The 19,960-nt window shown below is 37.6% G+C and overlaps 1 protein-coding gene across 2 annotated transcripts; it reads right to left on the bottom strand.

Moving 5' to 3' along the window:
- Positions 1–1,042: 1,042 nt before the first annotated feature.
- Positions 1,043–19,831, bottom strand: twr (signal peptidase complex catalytic subunit SEC11 homolog C twr). Of its 2 annotated transcripts, none has more exons than XM_071692510.1 (5): positions 19,669–19,827; positions 17,630–17,739; positions 13,213–13,362; positions 12,006–12,183; positions 1,043–8,229 (listed from the first exon to the last, which is right to left on the bottom strand). In XM_071692510.1, exons 1-5 carry the CDS (start codon positions 19,717–19,719, stop codon positions 8,179–8,181), a joined length of 540 nt encoding a protein of 179 aa, XP_071548611.1. In that variant the 5' UTR covers positions 19,720–19,827; the 3' UTR covers positions 1,043–8,178. The 2 variants fall into 2 exon arrangements, with proteins under 2 accessions (XP_071548611.1, XP_071548605.1); XM_071692504.1 differs by having other exon boundaries at positions 8,036–8,229; positions 17,630–17,751; positions 19,669–19,831.
- Positions 19,832–19,960: the final 129 nt, after the last annotated feature.

Raw genomic sequence — 19,960 nt, 5'->3', positions numbered from 1 at the left:
ATTGGAGGTGGAAAGATGGAGTAAAAAAGATTTTGAGTGATCGGGGCCTGAACATGCAGGAGGGTGAAAGGTGTGCAAGGAATAGAGTGAATTGGAATGATGTGGTATACCGGGGTCGATGTGCTGTCAATGGATTGAACCAGGGCATGTGAAGCGTCTGGGGTAAACCATGGAAAGTTCTGTGGGGCCTGGATGTGGAAAGGGAGCTGTGGTTTCGGTGCATTATTACATGACAGCTAGAGACTGAGTGTGAACGAATGGGGCCTTTGTTGTCTTTTCCTAGCACTACCTCGCACACATGAGGGGGGAGGGGGTTGTTATTTCATGTGTGGCAAGGTGGCAATGGGAATGAATAAAGGCAGACAGTATGAATTATGTACATGTGTATATATGTATATGTCTGTGTGTGTATGTATATATGTATACGTTGAAATATGTACAGGTATGTATATTTGCATGTGTGGACGTGTATGTATATACATGTGTAGATAGATAAAAAAAAATTTATCTCCTTAGAAACTTATAGATCATATTTTTCTTGTATTTTCCATTTTTGTTTCATTCATGGTCTCTTGTTCAGTAATATAGCCTTGGGGATAGTCACAAATGCACACAACATGTTCACTCTGGAGCTTGAAAGGTAACAAGATGATGTAACTATGTTATGTGGTTGGGGATGAGAGACTGCAGTTCCTGTGGCCCACAAGTGCAAGTGATCAGATATTTAAGTGGGACTCCTTGAAGGATTCTTTCTTTGATATATATAGTTTCGTTTTGAAATGCGTGAGGCCCTCATTTAGTTTGAATGGTGAGAGGGGTGTTTTAGGGAGGCACCAACTGTTCGGTTGATAAAAGATAGTAGTAGTAGGTTGGAGTAATAGAAGTGGCACTGGAGTTCACTCGTATATGAACATGAATATAGTGCAAATGAATGTGCACTTTCAAAGAACACATAATACCCTCCAACAGCCAGGCTTCGAACCCAGGGCCTTTTCCCAGTTTTTATGTTGCAACTAAAATTCTGGGAAAATAATACACAAGATCCTATAAAAAGTCTTATTCAAATGATGGAATGAACATGTTACAATGGGTTCACAAACAGGAAGCAACAATGGGCAGTCAAGAGTAAGAAAATGCTGTTCATTACCTTAACTGTAGATCTCGCTAATCTTGACAGAAAATTTAGCCCACATTCAACAGCATTCTCTTACCACCAAATGCTTTCGAGTCCTGCTGAAAACAGTACATCAGTTTCTCAAGACTAAGAAAGATTGACAAATACCAGAATTACAGCAGGGTTTCATAAGGATTATTTTCCCAAACTAACAAAGGGGGAAAACAAAACTTACAGCACCCTACTAAGGCTTGAGATTTTGTGGATGGCTCACTAACTATAGGAAAAAACAATATTGTATTAAAAAAATAAAGTCTTGTGATACCATATGAAAAGAAAATAATCCCAAGCAAATATCTAATACTGTGTCACCCTACATAATACAAAAAATGCTGGTCATCAGGAGCATGAGATTAAGATCTTAACAAAAAACAGCAGTCCGAGGAAGAATGGGACATTGCTGGTTATGAAAATTTTTCTTTGCTCTGAATTTCCTTATTTCTCCTGTATAATCTTAGTGTATAAACATTTTGACAAAAATGAGGTAAGAATTACTTCTGACTATAGTTATAACAATGCAATAACAACTCCTACATCAACTTTCTACTGATGTAGGCTAGTGTGTCTGGATGGGAAGAACAGTCGCTGGTCCATTATTTTTGAATTATGGATCAATGTGCAGTTCTACAGAACACCACTTAAATTTGCCTTTCAAGTTTGCATTTATCCTTACTCTGGTTATTATAAATCCAAGGACCAGTCTTTTTACAAAATATAGATATATATATATGTATGGCCTCATATTTTTCTCATCTATCACACTTAAGGTAATCTTGCAAACGTCAATCTCAGTCATGAGTTCCAATCTATGGGAGAGTTCAAAAAAATTCAATTTAGTAATAGTCATATGTGGATGTGAAATCTAATGCATGTTGCTCTAACACAAAAGCTCTCCAAAATTATTCAAGCAAGAAATATATGTAACCATTGATGATACAAAAGTAACATTTTACTTCAACTACCTTTTCCCCCATACATTACATTAATAGTAAAGACTACTGGAGAGTCATATATACATTTTACGTCTTAGGTAACAAATAGCACACAGAAAAATATCCAAGTATCTTGAAGATTTTAAAAACATCCTGCACAGAGTAAGTTAGATCAGGGAAAAAAAAACTCGGCAAATGTTCACTGCCATTCACAAATGGATCCACCATAAGATCATTATCTTTAAATGATTACAGAGAATAATATGCCCATCTGCATTAAAGGCATAAAATTGACTTCATAATAATATACAACATCACCCCTTAACCATCTTACAATACGACTAAACACTCTTAATACACAGGCAAGTAAAGTAAGCATGAGAAACACATTCAGTAGGAAGATTATCCATAAAGAAAATCATACTGTAATCAACAGTATTATCAATTATCCATCATACATTTAATGATTATAATGGACTGCACTGATTGCAGGAAAATAAAAGGAATTATGGGAATATCACTGTCAAGTGGGTACTACCTACCTCCCAGTGTTAAAAGTTATAATGCTTAAGCAGTCTTTCAAGTTATCTTCTGTGGCTGTGCCTGACCCATTACTATCAATACTTCCAAATGATACGGGATTTGGTTTTCAGGCCTTTGTAGAATTCTTTATAATTCTTCTTGAGAGACATGAGAGAATATTTCACTGGCCTTTCTACTGAACATACTTATGAAGACTGCATTTTATCAGATTGAGAAGAATGTGCTACATATCAGTTAAACCCAGCGAAATTATCTAAATGAGGATGCATATGCTTTCATCATCAATGTATGAAACTAAAAACCAATTCCCTTTTGATGCAAAAGCTTTCATGGTTGTTTGGAAGAAATTGCTTATAATATCAAGATTGTAGTATTCATGCAAGTCAGAATTAATGACTGATATAAGGAAATGAGATCACAATTATCATCGGGGATTACTGAATTATTAAATACTACATGTTTTGATAATTATAATGAAGGCAAAATATTCGACCAAATACAGTCCTAATATTAAAAGGAGGTGCTTATTTCTCATGCATGATAAGATGCGAGCTGATAAATTGGTTGCCTCTCGTCTGGAAATTACACTGGATGCCACTCATTCAAATTGGGACCTGACACTCAAAATAGTTGAAAACTGCATAGCAGGCTGATAGGATTTGTCCATCGTTATGCCCTTATCACTTAGCCACTGTGCAAGCAACACACTTCAATGAAGCCCTAAGCAGACGATGCTGTGGTCAGTTAATAAAGTGTCCAGTAAAAACTGAAACCAGTGGAGCATGTGAGAATTGGGTTAACTCATATCCTGATCGATGGGAAGTTGCATCTTTTTTATTGTTTTTCTCCTCTGGACAAATATAAACTGACAAACTGTTTGCTTCTTGGGTATGATAACTAGTTTTACTAAAGGAACAAGAGGACATTACTCACATAATGCTACTGCAAGAGTCTTTCTTTCAAAAAGCACGATCCAATCATCATTAAACTTTTGTATATCATGCAGCAAAAACCTCAAAAGCATATCAAATATTTGTGAAAATAATAAGAATGAAGATATCTTTAGAGTCAACCATGTTGAAACAGAAAACTTAATGAGACATTTTAGAGTAATTCTCTAAAAATCAAAATTTTTGGCAAAAATGGCACGAGAGGAACTGATCAAAAAACAGTTTACAAAATGTGACTACAACATCAACATGAAATGAACTGTTTAGATATGCAATTAATGCAGTAAAATATGTAAATGCAGATTGCATAAGTTCAAAAGACTGTATGATACAAAAGGTTCAAATTTCACCATACTGCACAAATGGGTAATCACTTAGGAGAGAAACTGGTAAAAGGTCTCCTTTCACATCCACCTACTGACACATACACATATAATCTGTTTCTCTCTCTCTCTTTCCCTCACATACACATGGCCCCATGAGTGTTAAACTCCTACCAGGAAGTATAAATATGTAATTACAAAAAGACAATCCCTTTCACACACACATGCACATGCCCATATACATTACTGAAGAAAGCACAGAAAAAGGCAAGAAGATCATCCTGTCTCATACACCATCCATGAAGAGGTACTTAACTCATTTATCTTCAAAACTTTCTCCATCATCTAGACTTCAAACAACAGTTAATAATTAAAGAACAGAAACAGGCATAAAACATCACTTACACACTTCAAAACTGTACTTTCCACAACATAAGGCCCCCTGGTATTTGTTTTACTTCCCCTATGCCAATTGACCTATGCTGCCTTCTGCAGTATTAGCCTCCATTTAACTTGATGTCACTAGTAAAAGTGCTCAGTAAGTTAACAGTCAAAATGGCCACTCCAAATGCACACTTTGCAAGTGACATACTCCATGGATAGGAAGGACTACAAACTTAATCAGAAGGCAAATAAATACTGCATAACTCGATTACCAGTAGGCTGGCCTTTAGAGCCACTTTTGGAGTTCATCTAGAAGCTGCAATAATGACAGTACAGCATTATGCTGCAAGTATCACACTTGTAAAAGGTATTTTTCACAAACTAGTTCTCATATAAATGTTTCTATTCAGATATTGAAAAAATTATATTTAGCACTTGAAAGAGGATGTACTCTTAAATGTGTGGATAATGGCTATATGCTCACCTAAGCTGAGCCCTAACTGCATTGCCTCATGTACCATGTCTTTGAAAGATTAAAAATTTTGATCTCATAAGAGATTCTGATATCAAGTTCAAACCTATTAATAGTGAGATGAATTCAAATGTGAACAGGAAGTTTAAACATAATCATTTCTGCTCAAAAATGAATCAGGGAAATGCTCTTAAATATGCTAACCAGAGTTCCTGCAGTGTGTGACTGTATTATTACCATAGTTAATGATGATCACACGAGAAATGTTTGTTTTAACAATTATATAACAACTTCTGGTTTTACTATTAAGCCAGACCTCTTGTGGACCTATGATGCTGCATAGCAGGGACATCATGTAAATTACTGATCACTGATTTGTACTAATAATAACTTTAGCTGATCTACATCTATGGTAAAACATGCCTCGGACCTCCTTACACTAAAACTGGATATGGATGCTTTGATTATCCTTCAGCATAGTGTCAGGAGGATACCATAGTAAACCACTAACTTCAAATGAAATAAAGTAGCATTTACTTCATAGCAGTAACAACTCCTGCATCAGATGATAACATACATAGGTCCAATGAAGACTTACATCTGTGTGGATTATGGATACCTTAATTGCCTGTGCAGCTTCTCTTTACATGGCTAGGTTCGGTTACCTATTGCAAGGATAACTGAGATAACAGTGCATATGTATAAAGCTGTGTCTGTGTAATATTTCTTTAACTTAAAACCCTTGCCATGGTAAAAACAAAATATTTCAATAATTGGCTTACAAAAACCAAGTGAAAATTATGAAGAAAAACATATGGCTCCAGCTACCACCTTACAGAGGTGTTTGAGTCCAATAAATACCCAGCATCTTTGTTGTATATGACCATCTCACAATCATAATCATGTGGGTTGGTACACTATTCAATGACCAACAACCAACTTTTATATATATCAAAGTTAAATTTATAATCAAATCCCTTCATACAAATTAACACATACTTTCATAAATATGCTGCCAGGACTTACCCAAGATAGTTCCCAGTAACAGACTACTTAAAGAGCTGAGTGATGAAATGGTTAAATGCATCAACCAAAATACTGTAAAAGTTCCACACATAGCCAACTAGTAGCATGGTCATCAGTGATGGAAAATCATGATGCAGCTGTGAGACTACTGCATTTGTTACTGAAACCTGCACTCAAGGAACTGGTGTTTGAGCTTAACTACATTACTATACATTTCAAAATAATCAGAGCAAGACCTAAGGCACTTCATTATAATCAACAAAATACCTTTCCCTCCTTAAAGTTTGTAAGAGGTAGCTCCTAAGATCACCACAGCTGTTTATGATGACTTGGACAAAATAAACAGAGCTTGACAGTGACATGATAAAACCTTGCTGGGTTGCTTCTTATTCATACTGGAAACCAAATAAACATAGGTGCATTCTTTGCACATGTTGTCTGATGTGGCCACTTGAGGCAAACAGTTTGTCAACTCACATACATTCAGTGGACAAACACAACCCACAACCAAAAATCCTAGAAAGCATAAATCTTTCATTAAATGGATATCAGATCACCTAGGAAGATGAACATTTAAATTTGTCTCCGTGAAACTGCAGAGGTAGTGTCTAAAAAACAAAAACCATGCACTTAAAATTAACTAGGAGAAAAACTTTTTGAAAAAGTACAAAGCAAAAATGCATAATGACAGTAAACTTTACTACCAATCCTAACTAATGTATAACTTACAACAACACAGTTATACAAAAAAAATATTTTGTAACAAATAAAGTGTGAAAAGATAAATGATGAAAACTTCTAGGGCTCTGTCTTAGCAGTATGTGGCAGATATTGTATTCAATATGGAAAGTACACAAAAACTTGCATACTCTTGCGTCAAAATAGCTCGTCAAACACCTTTTTGAGATTGCAAAATGATAATTTCATTTTTCTAAATAAATAACTCATGTCACAGACAATGAAGTACGCCAGTGTGAAAGCACAAGCATGCATGAATACTTTGTGTGTGTGCACGTGTGTATATGTGTAAATGTTGATATATATCCGGGGGATATGGGAGAGAGAATACTTCCCACATATTCCTTGCATGTTGTAGAAGGCAAATAAAAGGGGTGGAAGTGTGGGGGGCTGGAAATCCTCCCCTCCTGTTTTACTTTTCCAAAAGAAAGAACAGAGATGCAGACGAAGTGAGGATTTTTCCCTCTGAGGCTGTCATCTGTCCTTGATGCTACCTTGATAAAGCAGGAAATGGCAAATATGTCTGGAAAAAATTAGATATATATTTTTCTTATTTTTTACTTTGTTGCTGTCTCCCGCGTTAGCGCGGTAGCGCAAGAAAAAAGAGGAAAGAAAGGCCCAACCACCCACATACACACATATATACATAAGCACCCACACACACACACACACACATATATATATATATATATATATATATATATATATATATATATATCACCACTAGGGATAGGGGAGAAAGCATACTTCTCACGTATTCCCTTTGTGTCGTAGAAGGCGACTAAAAGGGGAGGGAGCGGGGAGGGGGGCTGGAAATCCTACCCTCATTTTTTAATCTTTGTAAAGATGGAACAGAGAAGGGGCCAAGTGAGAATATTCCCTCTAAGGCTCAGTCCTCTGTTCTTAACGCTACCTCGCTAATGCGGGAAATGGCGAATATGTATGAAAAAAATATATATATATCTACATATATATATGCGGAGGACTGAGCCTTAGAGGGAATATCCTCGCTTGGCCCTCTTCTCAGTTCCTTCTTTTGGAAAATAAAAAAAACGGGAAATAGCGAATATGAATGAAAAGACATACATACACACACTATATGCATAATATACTGGATGTTAAATGTGCACATGCACTCACACAAATATGGGCAAAGAAGCAGTCACACATCCACTTATTTTGCATACACATGTACACTTGCATACACAAAACATACATAAGGACATCATGGTGTAAGGGTATATGTCTCCTTTAGTACTCTGTGTATGCTGACCCACAGCACTCTGTGCACAATGACCCATTTAACTACTTCTGCTAAACAGAGATGTACTCTAAAACAAGTTGCTTGTTTTTACTTTCACATTACTGTTTTCCCTTCAATATATTAAATTTTGTCTCTAAAAACTGTCCTAAATATCTTAACCTCTACTGCACCTTTGACTTGCACAATCTATTTCTGAATCTGATAAATTACCTTTCCCTTAAGTCAATGATTTTGTCATGATTTAGTAATTGCCAAGCATACTTTTTTACCAATAACATGTTCTTTTAAGTATGGTTTACAACCTGATTTCCATTACTTAGTCCCCTTTCTGTTCTTTCAAAGACCATTTCTTTTTCAGGAAATCATTCTTCTTCATTCTCGATGTATAAGGACAAATATACCCAAACCAGCTAGCACCGCAAACTGAAATCAAGAAAAAAAATATGTTAGTAAAAAGACATCTTCCTTCTTTTTATCAATGCTAGTTATAAAATGATGAACCTTCTAATAACTTTTAAACCTTTGCCTCTATAGCCTCATCCACAATTACATCAGAAGGGCACACCAATGAAATGCCTTACCCATGCGCAGGGGAAAGGGAGATCAAAATCTCACCAGATTGCTCCCAGATATTCAATATATAAGGCAAAAACCAAATCAATGATCAGTCAGTAAATCACTTTCCAATAACATGCAAATCTCACCAAATGATGTTAAAAGCCTCATACTCGTGTCCATACGCCAAAAGTAATCTCCCTTTTCCCTCTAAATGAAAAGGAATCTATTATGGCTCTATGCTACAGTGGCCTATCAGATATTTCTCATGTGCAAGATCATTTCAACTTACCTTCTCTAACACTATGGTTGATAAGAATCAGTCTTTTAACCTGCTATTTAACCTGCTATCTTTTACATGACTCATGGCCAGGTAATTATCTGAATCTAAGCCAGCAACCATTTTTTTTTATGTTGAAGGCTCCAGTCATGGACAAAAGTCTACACCAAGGCCAGACCTTAATTGAAATATAGAGAAATATGAAATGGAGAAAAAAAAACAAGGGCAAATATTTCAAGAATTTTTGAGAAAGTAAAAACTGTCTTTTGAAATGTGCCACATTATAGTCATTGACAAAGACATGAGAAGGTAGAGTTCCAAAGCATTGACACATGGGGAAAAAAAGCAGGTATCAAAATGGCCCACCCTTGAGTTGCTGATGGCCACACAATAATCATGTGACACAGTAGCCTGCCAAGTATAGCATGGTCTAGCTAGTGGTGGGGGCACAGAAGCAGCCAGCTCTTGGGAGCAGAAACCAAAGTAATACCTACAGAAGAGGGAAGGTGAACCAACATTGCTGCGCAGGCAAGGGCTCAAGTTTGGAAGTTAGCGTAGGATAGTTTATATGGCACACTGCTTTCAACTCAACTCTGTCAAGTAAGGATGCAGAGCTAGAACTACCCTAAATGTGAGAGCAGTACTCCATACAAGGACGAATCGATTCCTTGCATAACCAGAGCAACTGTTCAGAAGAGGTTTCAACATCTACACATGACATTTAGTTTCTTAGAGGCAAGCTTAGTTATTCTTGTAACGTGGGGTTTAAAAGAAAGAGTGAATGTTACAGTAATACCAATTATGTCTATTGAGTTGAGAGGTGGAATTAGAGGACTGTCAAAGAACAAACAAGAGTTGTGAGGAGTTTATGATAGAAAGATGGGTAGAAACTAGGTCTTGGAGGCATTAAACTCAACAAGATATTGTCTACCCCACTAAGAAATCCTGTCCAAGTCTGAGTTTAATGAGGAAGTTGTATCAAGACAAGCTGTTGATTAAGTGAAAGAAGAGGATACAGACGAATGCAGTGTTGAGTCGTCAGTGTATGAGTGCATTAGATTATTTGTAAAAGAGGGGAAATTGTTGAAAAAAGGAGAAAAAAAGTAGGAGACATGACAGAATCTTGAGGGACACTGCTGTTGACAGATTAAAGGGGGAGGCTGATCCAACAACAACCATAGAGACAGATCAGCCACAGAGGAAGGTAGATATGAAAGAGCAAAGTGAGGGAGGGAAGCCAAAAGAGGGGAGCTTAGAGATGAGACTCCATTGCCACAGCCTATCAAAAGCCTTAGATATGTCAAGGGCAACTACATGACCCCAAAATCTTTCAGGGATAATGACCAGACATAAGTAAGATAGGAAATAATATCACTGGTGGATCTCACCTTACAGAAGCCATACTGGTGATCAGAGAGAAGACTGAATTTCGACTGAGAGTAAAAGTGAATAAAAGCAAGGTCATTAGGTTGAGCAGGGTAAAGGGAAAGGTTAGTTGGGGTGTGAGTTTGATTGGAGATAATTTGGAGGAAGTCAAGTGTTTCAGAAAACTGGGAGTGGACTAAGCAGTAAATAAACCATGGAAGCATATGTGAGGGATTAAAGGTTCTGAAAACATTGAGGAATGTGAGGAGAGAGACATCATTAACTGGGAGGGTGAAAATGGGTATGTTTGAATGTACAGTCATCCTAATGATGCTGTATGTATGTGAGGCATGAGCTATAGATGTGGATGCACAGAGGAGAGTGGATGTATAGGAAATGAAATATTTGAGAACAATATGTGGTGCAAGGTGGTTTGATTGAGTAAATAAGAAAATGGTAAGAAAGAAGTGAGTGGTTGAAAAAGCTGAAGAGGCTGTGCTGAAATTAATTGGAAATATGGAGAGAATAAGTGAGAGGCTGACAAAAGGATATATGTGTAAGAATTGGATGGTGCATGGAGAAGGGGGAGACCAAACTGGAGATGGTGGTTTCGACGTATGAAGAATGAGTGAGGTGAAGTTGACCAAGAGGATGTATGTGTTAGGAGTGGAGGGGACAAACAGAAGGGAAAGACCAACCTGGAGATGGAAAGATGGGAGTGAAAAATATTTTTAGTGGTCAGTGTGTGAACATCATTCTACTTTTTTTTGTGCGTAATTTAAACAACACATGCATAGTGACGACTTGCTTAACACCGAGGCTTTATTCTTGCAATTTTTAGTGTGTTCTGCTGAAACATCTATAAAACTTCTACAGATTATTGGAGTGAAAGAGTAGAGGTAAACATTTTCTGCAGATTTTTCTTTTTCCACTCTTATATGAATATCTTTGAATTTGTAAGATTAATTACACTTTTCTGAGCAACTTGTAAAATTAGGTTTTACAAGACTGGAAAGAAACTTTAGCAAGAGGTCAGGTGGTTAAATTCATCCAACAGAAAAGTTCCCATTCCAAGTAATCAAAGTCATTACTACCATCACTTAACATATTAGGTTAAAAGAAATGTGTCTTGCTGGGGAATAACTTATGAGTCAAATCACTTCCACTTTTTTTCCTGCTTCTTGCAAAATGACAACAGTCCTGTCTCAGACCCACATGCAGTAAGGAAGGAATACTCTAACAGTTAAGCCAATATATGATCATATGTAAACATCCTTAAGTCCTGTGAATGGTACATGTTTGGTCATCAAAATCCCAATGAAATACTTTATCCTTCAGCTTTTGAGCAACCATACCCATTGTTACAGTGGTAGCTTTCCACAAGTAATAGACCTGGTAATAGAAAAACACATAACCCCTGAAAACTTCTACTGTATCTGTCAAGAGATCCTCAAAAAAAAAAAAAAAAAAGTGCCTGAGGCCTGGACATGGCTGGATTTTTATTCTTCTCGATTTCTGAATGTATTTCCAAGAATACTTTAGAAATTCTAACTTGCTATCTACCTATCTATATCTGCATCAAATAAGTGTGTCCTCAGTTATATCAAAATAATAACATACTTCTTTTGAGCTCGTCTTCTCATGCTAGTAATAAGCATAATGTCATAAAACTTGTAAATCGAACAGGTTTAATAAAAATACTACATAAAATGAAAAATCTTGGAAAGAGTTCTCTTGAATTATAGTCTTAATTTTCAATGTTGTATCAGTAACAGCATACCAAATACCCTAGACTGTGTGTGTTTTCTTTTTAGATATGGTAATCTATTATACTACTTCACCACAACATGTAATGATCAGGATGTAAACACTGTAAACTCTCTAAATTAAAACTTACTTCAATGCATTACTACCACTGTACATGGATATTATTTATGTCAAACCACCTCCATTTCCTTCGATGCATTTAAAAAAAAACATCAATTTACTTCATACCAACCTTAAATTTTGGATAGTCATTCATTATGATTGTTACAGTGCCAATGAATGGGACGTATCCTCGCGCTCGTCCCACTACATCTTTGCGGTTCAACCATGCCTGTCCATTGGCATACAGACCACGGTCATCTACACTATTGTTGTCACCCTTTGTTAAGAATTTAACAGTTCCATCCTCTCTGTAGGAATATAATGTGACTGTCAAATGTACAAAAAACATTAAAGACAGCAAAGTATACATCTAAATGCTTAGACTGCTATCAAATCATCAAATCCTATTTTTTCTTCTTTTAAACTATCCGCCATTTCCTGCATTAGCGAGGTAGCGTTAAGAACAGAGGACTGGGCCTTTGTGGAATATCCTCACCTGGCCCCCCTCTGTTCCTTCTTTTGGAAAATTAAAAAAAAAGAAAAAAAGGAAAAAAATTTGTATAATCCCTAATGCCATTTTCATTTGTATAATCCCTAATGCCATTTTCCAATGAGACAAGGACCCAATGGGGTGCATCTTTCACCCTCTCATGCCAATGTACTGTACCATGAGTTTGCTCTATGCTTGCATTTCCTATCATCTTGTGAGCCCTTTACTTACATAATACATTTCTGCAGTGGTCATACACAATAACCTATACTGTATCCTATTTATATAGAAAAAAAACTTGCTTGGATGGATTTTCAAATACGATGAAGTGGACTTGATGGGAACATGCAATGCAATTCTAGCCACTGAGACAGCTGAACCATAAAGTGGAAAATGTAATGAATTTAACGGAGTATCTATCACTCTTAACAAATGTTTTCAATGTCCCAAGATCCAGGCAACATAAGCTCTGCCTCTCATTTGTATAATCCCTAATGCCATTTTCCAATGAGACAAGGACCCAATGGGGTGCATCTTTCACCCTCTCATGCCAATGTACTGTACCATGAGTTTGCTCTATGCTTGCATTTCCTATCATCTTGTGAGCCCTTTACTTACATAATACATTTCTGCAGTGGTCATACACAATAACCTATACTGTATCTGTAGTCATGTGTCAAATACAGCAGCACGAATCTCTAGAAATGTGCAAAATACATCTATAAAGCTTTTAAAAGGATGCTATCCCTTTTTCAAATTACATTAATACATGCATTTCCTATATAGTCAAAAGATTCTGATAAATATTTCAACATCTACATTGACTGAAATAATGGTGATAACTAACTTTTCATGGACCTTCATGACGCGATGGACGATGGGAATATCCCGTCCTTCAACCTTGAAAACAACAATCTCCCCAGCACGGATGGGTTCATGATCATAGTTTGTCAGGAACAGGAGGTCACCCCGCTGGAATGCTGGCTCCATACTTCCACTGAAAATGAGGGAATTTCATCTAATTAACATATTTGTATTTAGAAACAAAAGCTTTCTTCACTTCTGGATTATTCATATATCACTTTTCTTATTAGTTCTAAGCATAATCTTGCACATGCCAGCTTGAGAATGCAGCCTTTCTTTATGTTCCTGTACTTCCTCGCTGTTGCAGGAAATGGCAAACAAGTATGAAAAAAATACACACACACACACACACACACATACATATATACAGCAGCAAAAAAAAAAAATATATATATATATACATATATATATATATATATATATATATATATATATATATATATATATATATATATATATATATATATATTTTTTTTTTTCATACTATTCGCCATTTCCCGCGATAGCGAGGTAGCGTTAAGAACAGAGGACTGGGCCTTTGAGGGAATACCCTCACCTGGCCCCCTTCTCTGTTCCTTCTTTTGGAAAAAAAAAAAAAAAAAAAAAACGAGAGGGGAGGATTTCCAGCCCCCCGCTCCCTTCCCTTTTAGTCGCCTTCTACGACACGCAGGGAATACGTGGGAAGTATTCTTTCTCCCCTATCCCCAGGGATAATATATATATATATATATATATATATATTATCCCTGGGGATAGGGGAGAAAGAATACTTCCCACGTATTCCCTGCGTGTCGTAGAAGGCGACTAAAAGGGAAGGGAGCGGGGGGCTGGAAATCCTCCCCTCTCGTTTTTTTTGTTCTTTTTTTTTTTTTTTTTTTTTTTTTTTTAATTTTCCAAAAGAAGGAACGGAGAAGGGGGCCAGGTGAGGATATTCCCTCAAAGGCCCAGTCCTCTGTTCTTAACGCTACCTCGCTATCGCGGGAAATGGCAAATAGTATGAAAAAAAAAAAAAAAAAAAAAAAAATATATATATATATATATATATATATATATATATATATATATATATATAGGGTGGGGGAGGGGGCGAAAAATTCTGGGGGCCTTGAAGAATGTGTGGAAGTCGAGAACATTATCTCGGAAAGCAAAAATGGGTATGTCTGAAGGAATAGTGGTTCCAACAATGTTGTATGGATGCGAGGCGTGGGCTATGGATAGAGTTGTGCGCAGGAGGATGGATGTGCTGGAAATGAGATGTTTGAGGACAATGTGTGGTGTGAGGTGGTTTGATCGAGTGAGTAACGTAAGGGTAAGAAAGATGTGTGGAAATAAAAAGAGCGTGGTTGAGAGAGCAGAAGAGGGTGTTTTGAAGTGGTTTGGGCACATGGAGAGGATGAGTGAGGAAAGATTGACCAAGAGGATATATGTGTCGGAGGTGGAGGGAGCAAGGAGAAGAGGGAGACCAAATTGGAGGTGGAAAGATGGAGTGAAAAAGATTTTGTGTGATCGGGGCCTGAACATGCAGGAGGGTGAAAGGAGGGCAAGGAATAGAGTGAATTGGAGCGATGTGGTATACCGGGGTTGACGTGCTGTCAGTGGATTGAATCAAGGCATGTGAAACGTCTGGGGTAAACCATGGAAAGCTGTGTAGGTATGTATATTTGCGTGTGTGGACGTATGTATATACATGTGTATGGGGGGGGGGGGGCCATTTCTTTCGTCTGTTTCCTTGCGCTACCTCCCAAACGCGGGAGACAGCGACAAAGTATAAAAAAAAAAAATATATATATATATATATATATATATATATATATATATATATATATATATATATATATATATATATATATTTTTTTTTTTTTTTTTTTTTTATACTTTGTCGCTGTCTCCCGCGTTTGCGAGGTAGCGCGAGGAAACAGACGAAAGAAATGGCCCAACCCCCATACACACGTACATACACACGTCCACACACGCAAATATACATACCTACACAGCTTTCCATGGTTTACCCCAGACGCTTCACATGCCTTGATTCAATCCACTGACAGCACGTCAACCCCTGTATACCACATCGCTCCAATTCACTCTATTCCTTGCCCTCCTTTCACCCTCCTGCATGTTCAGGCCCCGATCACACAAAATCTTTTTCACTCCATCTTTCCACCTCCAATTTGGTCTCCCTCTTCTCCTCGTTCCCTCCACCTCCGACACATATATCCTCTTGGTCAATCTTTCCTCACTCATTCTCTCCATGTGCCCAAACCATTTCAAAACACCCTCTTCTGCTCTCTCAACCACGCTCTTTTTATTTCCACACATCTCTCTTACCCTTACGTTACTTACTCGATCAAACCACCTCACACCACACATTGTCCTCAAACATCTCATTTCCAGCACATCCATCCTCCTGCGCACAACTCTATCCATAGCCCACGCCTCGCAACCATACAACATTGTTGGAACCACTATTCCTTCAAACATACCCATTTTTGCTTTCCGAGATAATGTTCTCGACTTCCACACATTTTTCAAGGCTCCCAAAATTTTCGCCCCCTCCCCCACCCTATGATCCACTTCCGCTTCCATGGTTCCATCCGCTGACAGATCCACTCCCAGATATCTAAAACACTTCACTTCCTCCAGTTTTTCTCCATTCAAACTCACCTCCCAATTGACTTGACCCTCAACCCTACTGTACCTAATAACCTTGCTCTTATTCACATTTACTCTTAACTTTCTTCTTCCACACACTTTACCAAACTCAGTCACCAGCTTCTGCAGTTTCTCACATGAATCAGCCACCAGCGCTGTATCATCAGCGAACAACAACTGACTCACTTCCCAAGCTCTCTCATCCCCAACAGACTTCATACTTGCCCCTCTTTCCAGGACTCTTGCATTTACCTCCCTAACAACCCCATCCATAAACAAATTAAACAACCATGGAGACATCACACACCCCTGCCGCAAACCTACATTCACTGAGAACCAATCACTTTCCTCTCTTCCTACACGTACACATGCCTTACATCCTCGATAAAAACTTTTCACTGCTTCTAACAACTTGCCTCCCACACCATATATTCTTAATACCTTCCACAGAGCATCTCTATCAACTCTATCATATGCCTTCTCCAGATCCATAAATGCTACATACAAATCCATTTGCTTTTCTAAGTATTTCTCACATACATTCTTCAAAGCAAACACCTGATCCACACATCCTCTACCACTTCTGAAACCGCACTGCTCTTCCCCAATATATATATATATATATATGGAAAGTTTTGCAGGGCCTGGATGTGGAAAGGGAGGTGTGGTTTCAGTGCATTACACATGACAGCTAGAGACTGAGTGTGAACAAATATAGCCTTTGTTGTCTTTTCTGGCACTACCTTGAGCGCACGCGGGGGGAGGGGGGTGTCATTTCATGTGTGGTGGGGTGATGACGGGGATGGATGAAGGTAGCATGTATGAATATGTACATGTGTATATATGTATATGTCTGTGCATGTATATGTATGTATACATTGAAATGTATAGATATGTATATGTGCGTGTGTGGGAGTTTATGTATATACATGTGTATGTGGGTGGGTTGGGCCATACTTGCTTGCCTTCATCCATTTCTGGTGCCACCCCATCCCACAGGAAACAGCATCGCTACCCCCTGCTTCAGCGAGGTAGTGCCAAGAAAACAAGACAAAAAAGGCCACATTCATTCACAGTCACTCTCGCTGTCATGTGTAATGCATCGAAACCACAGGTCCCTATCCATATCCAGGCTCCACAGGCCTTTCCACGGTTTACTCCAGACATTTCACATGCCAAAGCCAGCTTCCTATTTACTGACTAGCCCTAAAAGAAGGATGAACAGTTGGGTTGGCTGTGAGCTGAATGCACTTTCAAAGATCTGAACGCAGGAAGTCTTTGCATGATTCATAGCGTTCTCTCCCTTTGATTGCTTCATCCCTACCTGATTCCTTCATTCCTTTCCTCTACATTCAATACCTGTTTTATAATAACCATCTTAGTGTTGGCTAACTATGTTTTTACCACAAAAAACGAACTGTTCATACTGCATCGTAAGCAAAGTCAAAAGAGTGTCCTGATATTATAGATGCACACATGGTAGTAACTGCCAGTTGTTAAAAAAAAAAAAAAGCACAAGAGGAGCATCAGTATTTGTTTGGAAAAGCATAGTTACTGCTTTGGAAACAACTGCATTAGCCAGCTTGCTTTCTAAAAGAAAGAAAACCACACAAATTCATGAATAAATGATCATAATATATTGGCTTTGTGAGAACAGTGGTACTGTGGAAATATCATGAAAAGCTTGTGATTTTTTTTTTCACTGGGATCATTCGGACAGTATTAACTAATGTACGAAATGAACTTACCTCAGCACAACTACGATGGGACTTTCACTTCCTGTTACGACCATCAATCCTTTCCATATCATAAGTGCTGATGAGACTATCATGGCAAAATTCAGTACCTGGTAGAAGAGCTGGGGAGTAAACTGAAGTTAGACACAAATGGATATTAGTTCAAGAGAACAAGAGTGGCATAACATGATGATGCCATTATACATACATTGTAAATGTAAACTCATATCAACATAATAATAATGCTGTATATGCTTGAACATGATCAACAGGTTACTACCTACAAAAGCTGTCTCTGCTACACACAGAAGCTAAGATAAAGTTTGAAGAGTTGTGCTAATTAACTCTGTTAGTGATGACTTAAGTACCATATCATTGGAATAACTTAACCGTATAGAATTCCATGAATCATACTGCTTTACATATGAATTTATTGTTTGTCATAAACTGGGAATTATCTTGAGCAGTGATACTCCTCAAGGATCTGCTTTAACACCAACCCTCTTCCTCCTTTAAAGAAAAACCTTACATTAATAACCTGACTCACTCTTTTACAGACTAAGTCTTGACTTTTCCACTTCCCTTAAATTCCAACATTACTCATTTGTTCATTTCAACCCATAAACTAGTTCAGTCTTATCTTGCCTTAACTCTGCACTTTTCCACTTCCTTTGAATACAAACACGTGTGTTCTGTTTCTTTATCTACCAAGACTTTTCCCCTCATTTCTAACCTGGATCTCTCTCAGTACAGGAGACAAAACAAAGTCCAAGTACTTCCCCAATCTAGTTTCTTCCTACAACTCCCTCTAAGATTCCTCTTGACATTATACCATTTTAGTATTCTACTACTGATTTTCAACTCTATTACTGATAGAAACTGGCATTAAAGTTAACATGTAATCTCTCTTGTAAACTATTTATCACTGAAATAGAAAAATCTAACTCTAAAAGAATTACAGATTCAGTTTGGGTCTTGGGAAGAATCTATCCTCGAGGGAAATATTCAACCTACACTTACGCTAAAAGTATCTCTGTATAGAAAACTGCTCATGCATCTTGCAAAATTTTTTCACCTTCATAAAATTCAGACCACCGAAGTTCATCTAATCAACTCTCTGCCTAACTTATCAACCTGAACACTTATCCCTGCAACATTTGTATATATTTTTATGTACATTCTATCCTATTGTCAAGAATGCAATCATAAATACTTGCAAATTCTTCTGCAGGATAAATCTTGGAACTTCATCAAAATCTGGCTAGGTTCTGACAGGTTCTGTTGCATAAATAAAGCTCACCTTTTTTTTTATCTCATTTTACCCAATATCATTTCTTGTAAGAAAAAAAGTTCCAAATCATGCCTCCCTACAATTAAATAACTTCTTCTACGAAGGAGTCCATTAACATGTATTTCATCCAAATTCATGCTATTTCAGTGGTGTCCTAAAACTAAACATTAACATGGATATGTCAGCTATAGATGTGACAATCTCAACGAAAATGATACATAACACTTATCAAAAATCTGTTCCACTGGCAGCAATCTTTTTCAAAAATGTCTGGTTAGATCACCGTAATCTGCATGGTCTTCATTTGGAAATAAAACCCAAAAATGAAAATAAAAAAACTACTCTTCAAAAAAAAAAATGCAAACCAAAGCTAACATTCCTTAAGCGATCGCTGCGCCTGGAATCGAGTTCTACTAACTAATGAAACTAATGACAAGAAATTAAGGTAATACAGATGTACAGAGCCGCGTTCTCAAATTGCCAAATGTACCCTAAGACAGTACACATCCCTTGGTCATGACCAGGGAACCTCGCGTACCGTGGATATAGCGGTACTCTACATAGGTTGTACCGTCATGCTCCATAGGTTAAAAAAGACTCTCAGAATCGGGTGATGGAGGTGGTGGTGCTCATGGAAAAGTGTGAGATTATCATCTCACAGGATGCAGCTGGGGGAGGCATGTATGTGCACCTCTCCAAGCACGGCCTTAAACAACCACTCCACATACACCAAGCCACCTAATAACCACAGAAAACAAACCTGACGTATGCTCATCCGTCTCAAATCGTCTAGGAAATCTAACTGCAACATCTTGATGGTGGAAAGGACGTCAAGCTGTCAAAAATCGAGACTGCCGGGTTAAGAAGGCCGATGTTTACGCTGAGTCCCGCTTGTCTCCCTGACTGGCCCCGTGGTCACTAACATTCTCCCTCGTCGTCCATTTTAAAGGGAAAATTAGGTCAATTTGATGACAAAATACCACCTATTATACTCGAAATGTTAGAATGAGTGCAGTAAATGTATATAAATTTATTACATAAGGAGATAATAG

The sequence above is a fragment of the Panulirus ornatus genome, chromosome 4, assembly GCF_036320965.1.
Source record: "Panulirus ornatus isolate Po-2019 chromosome 4, ASM3632096v1, whole genome shotgun sequence".
NCBI lineage: Eukaryota > Metazoa > Arthropoda > Malacostraca > Decapoda > Palinuridae > Panulirus > Panulirus ornatus.
This window is presented reverse-complemented; position numbering and strand designations above follow the sequence as displayed.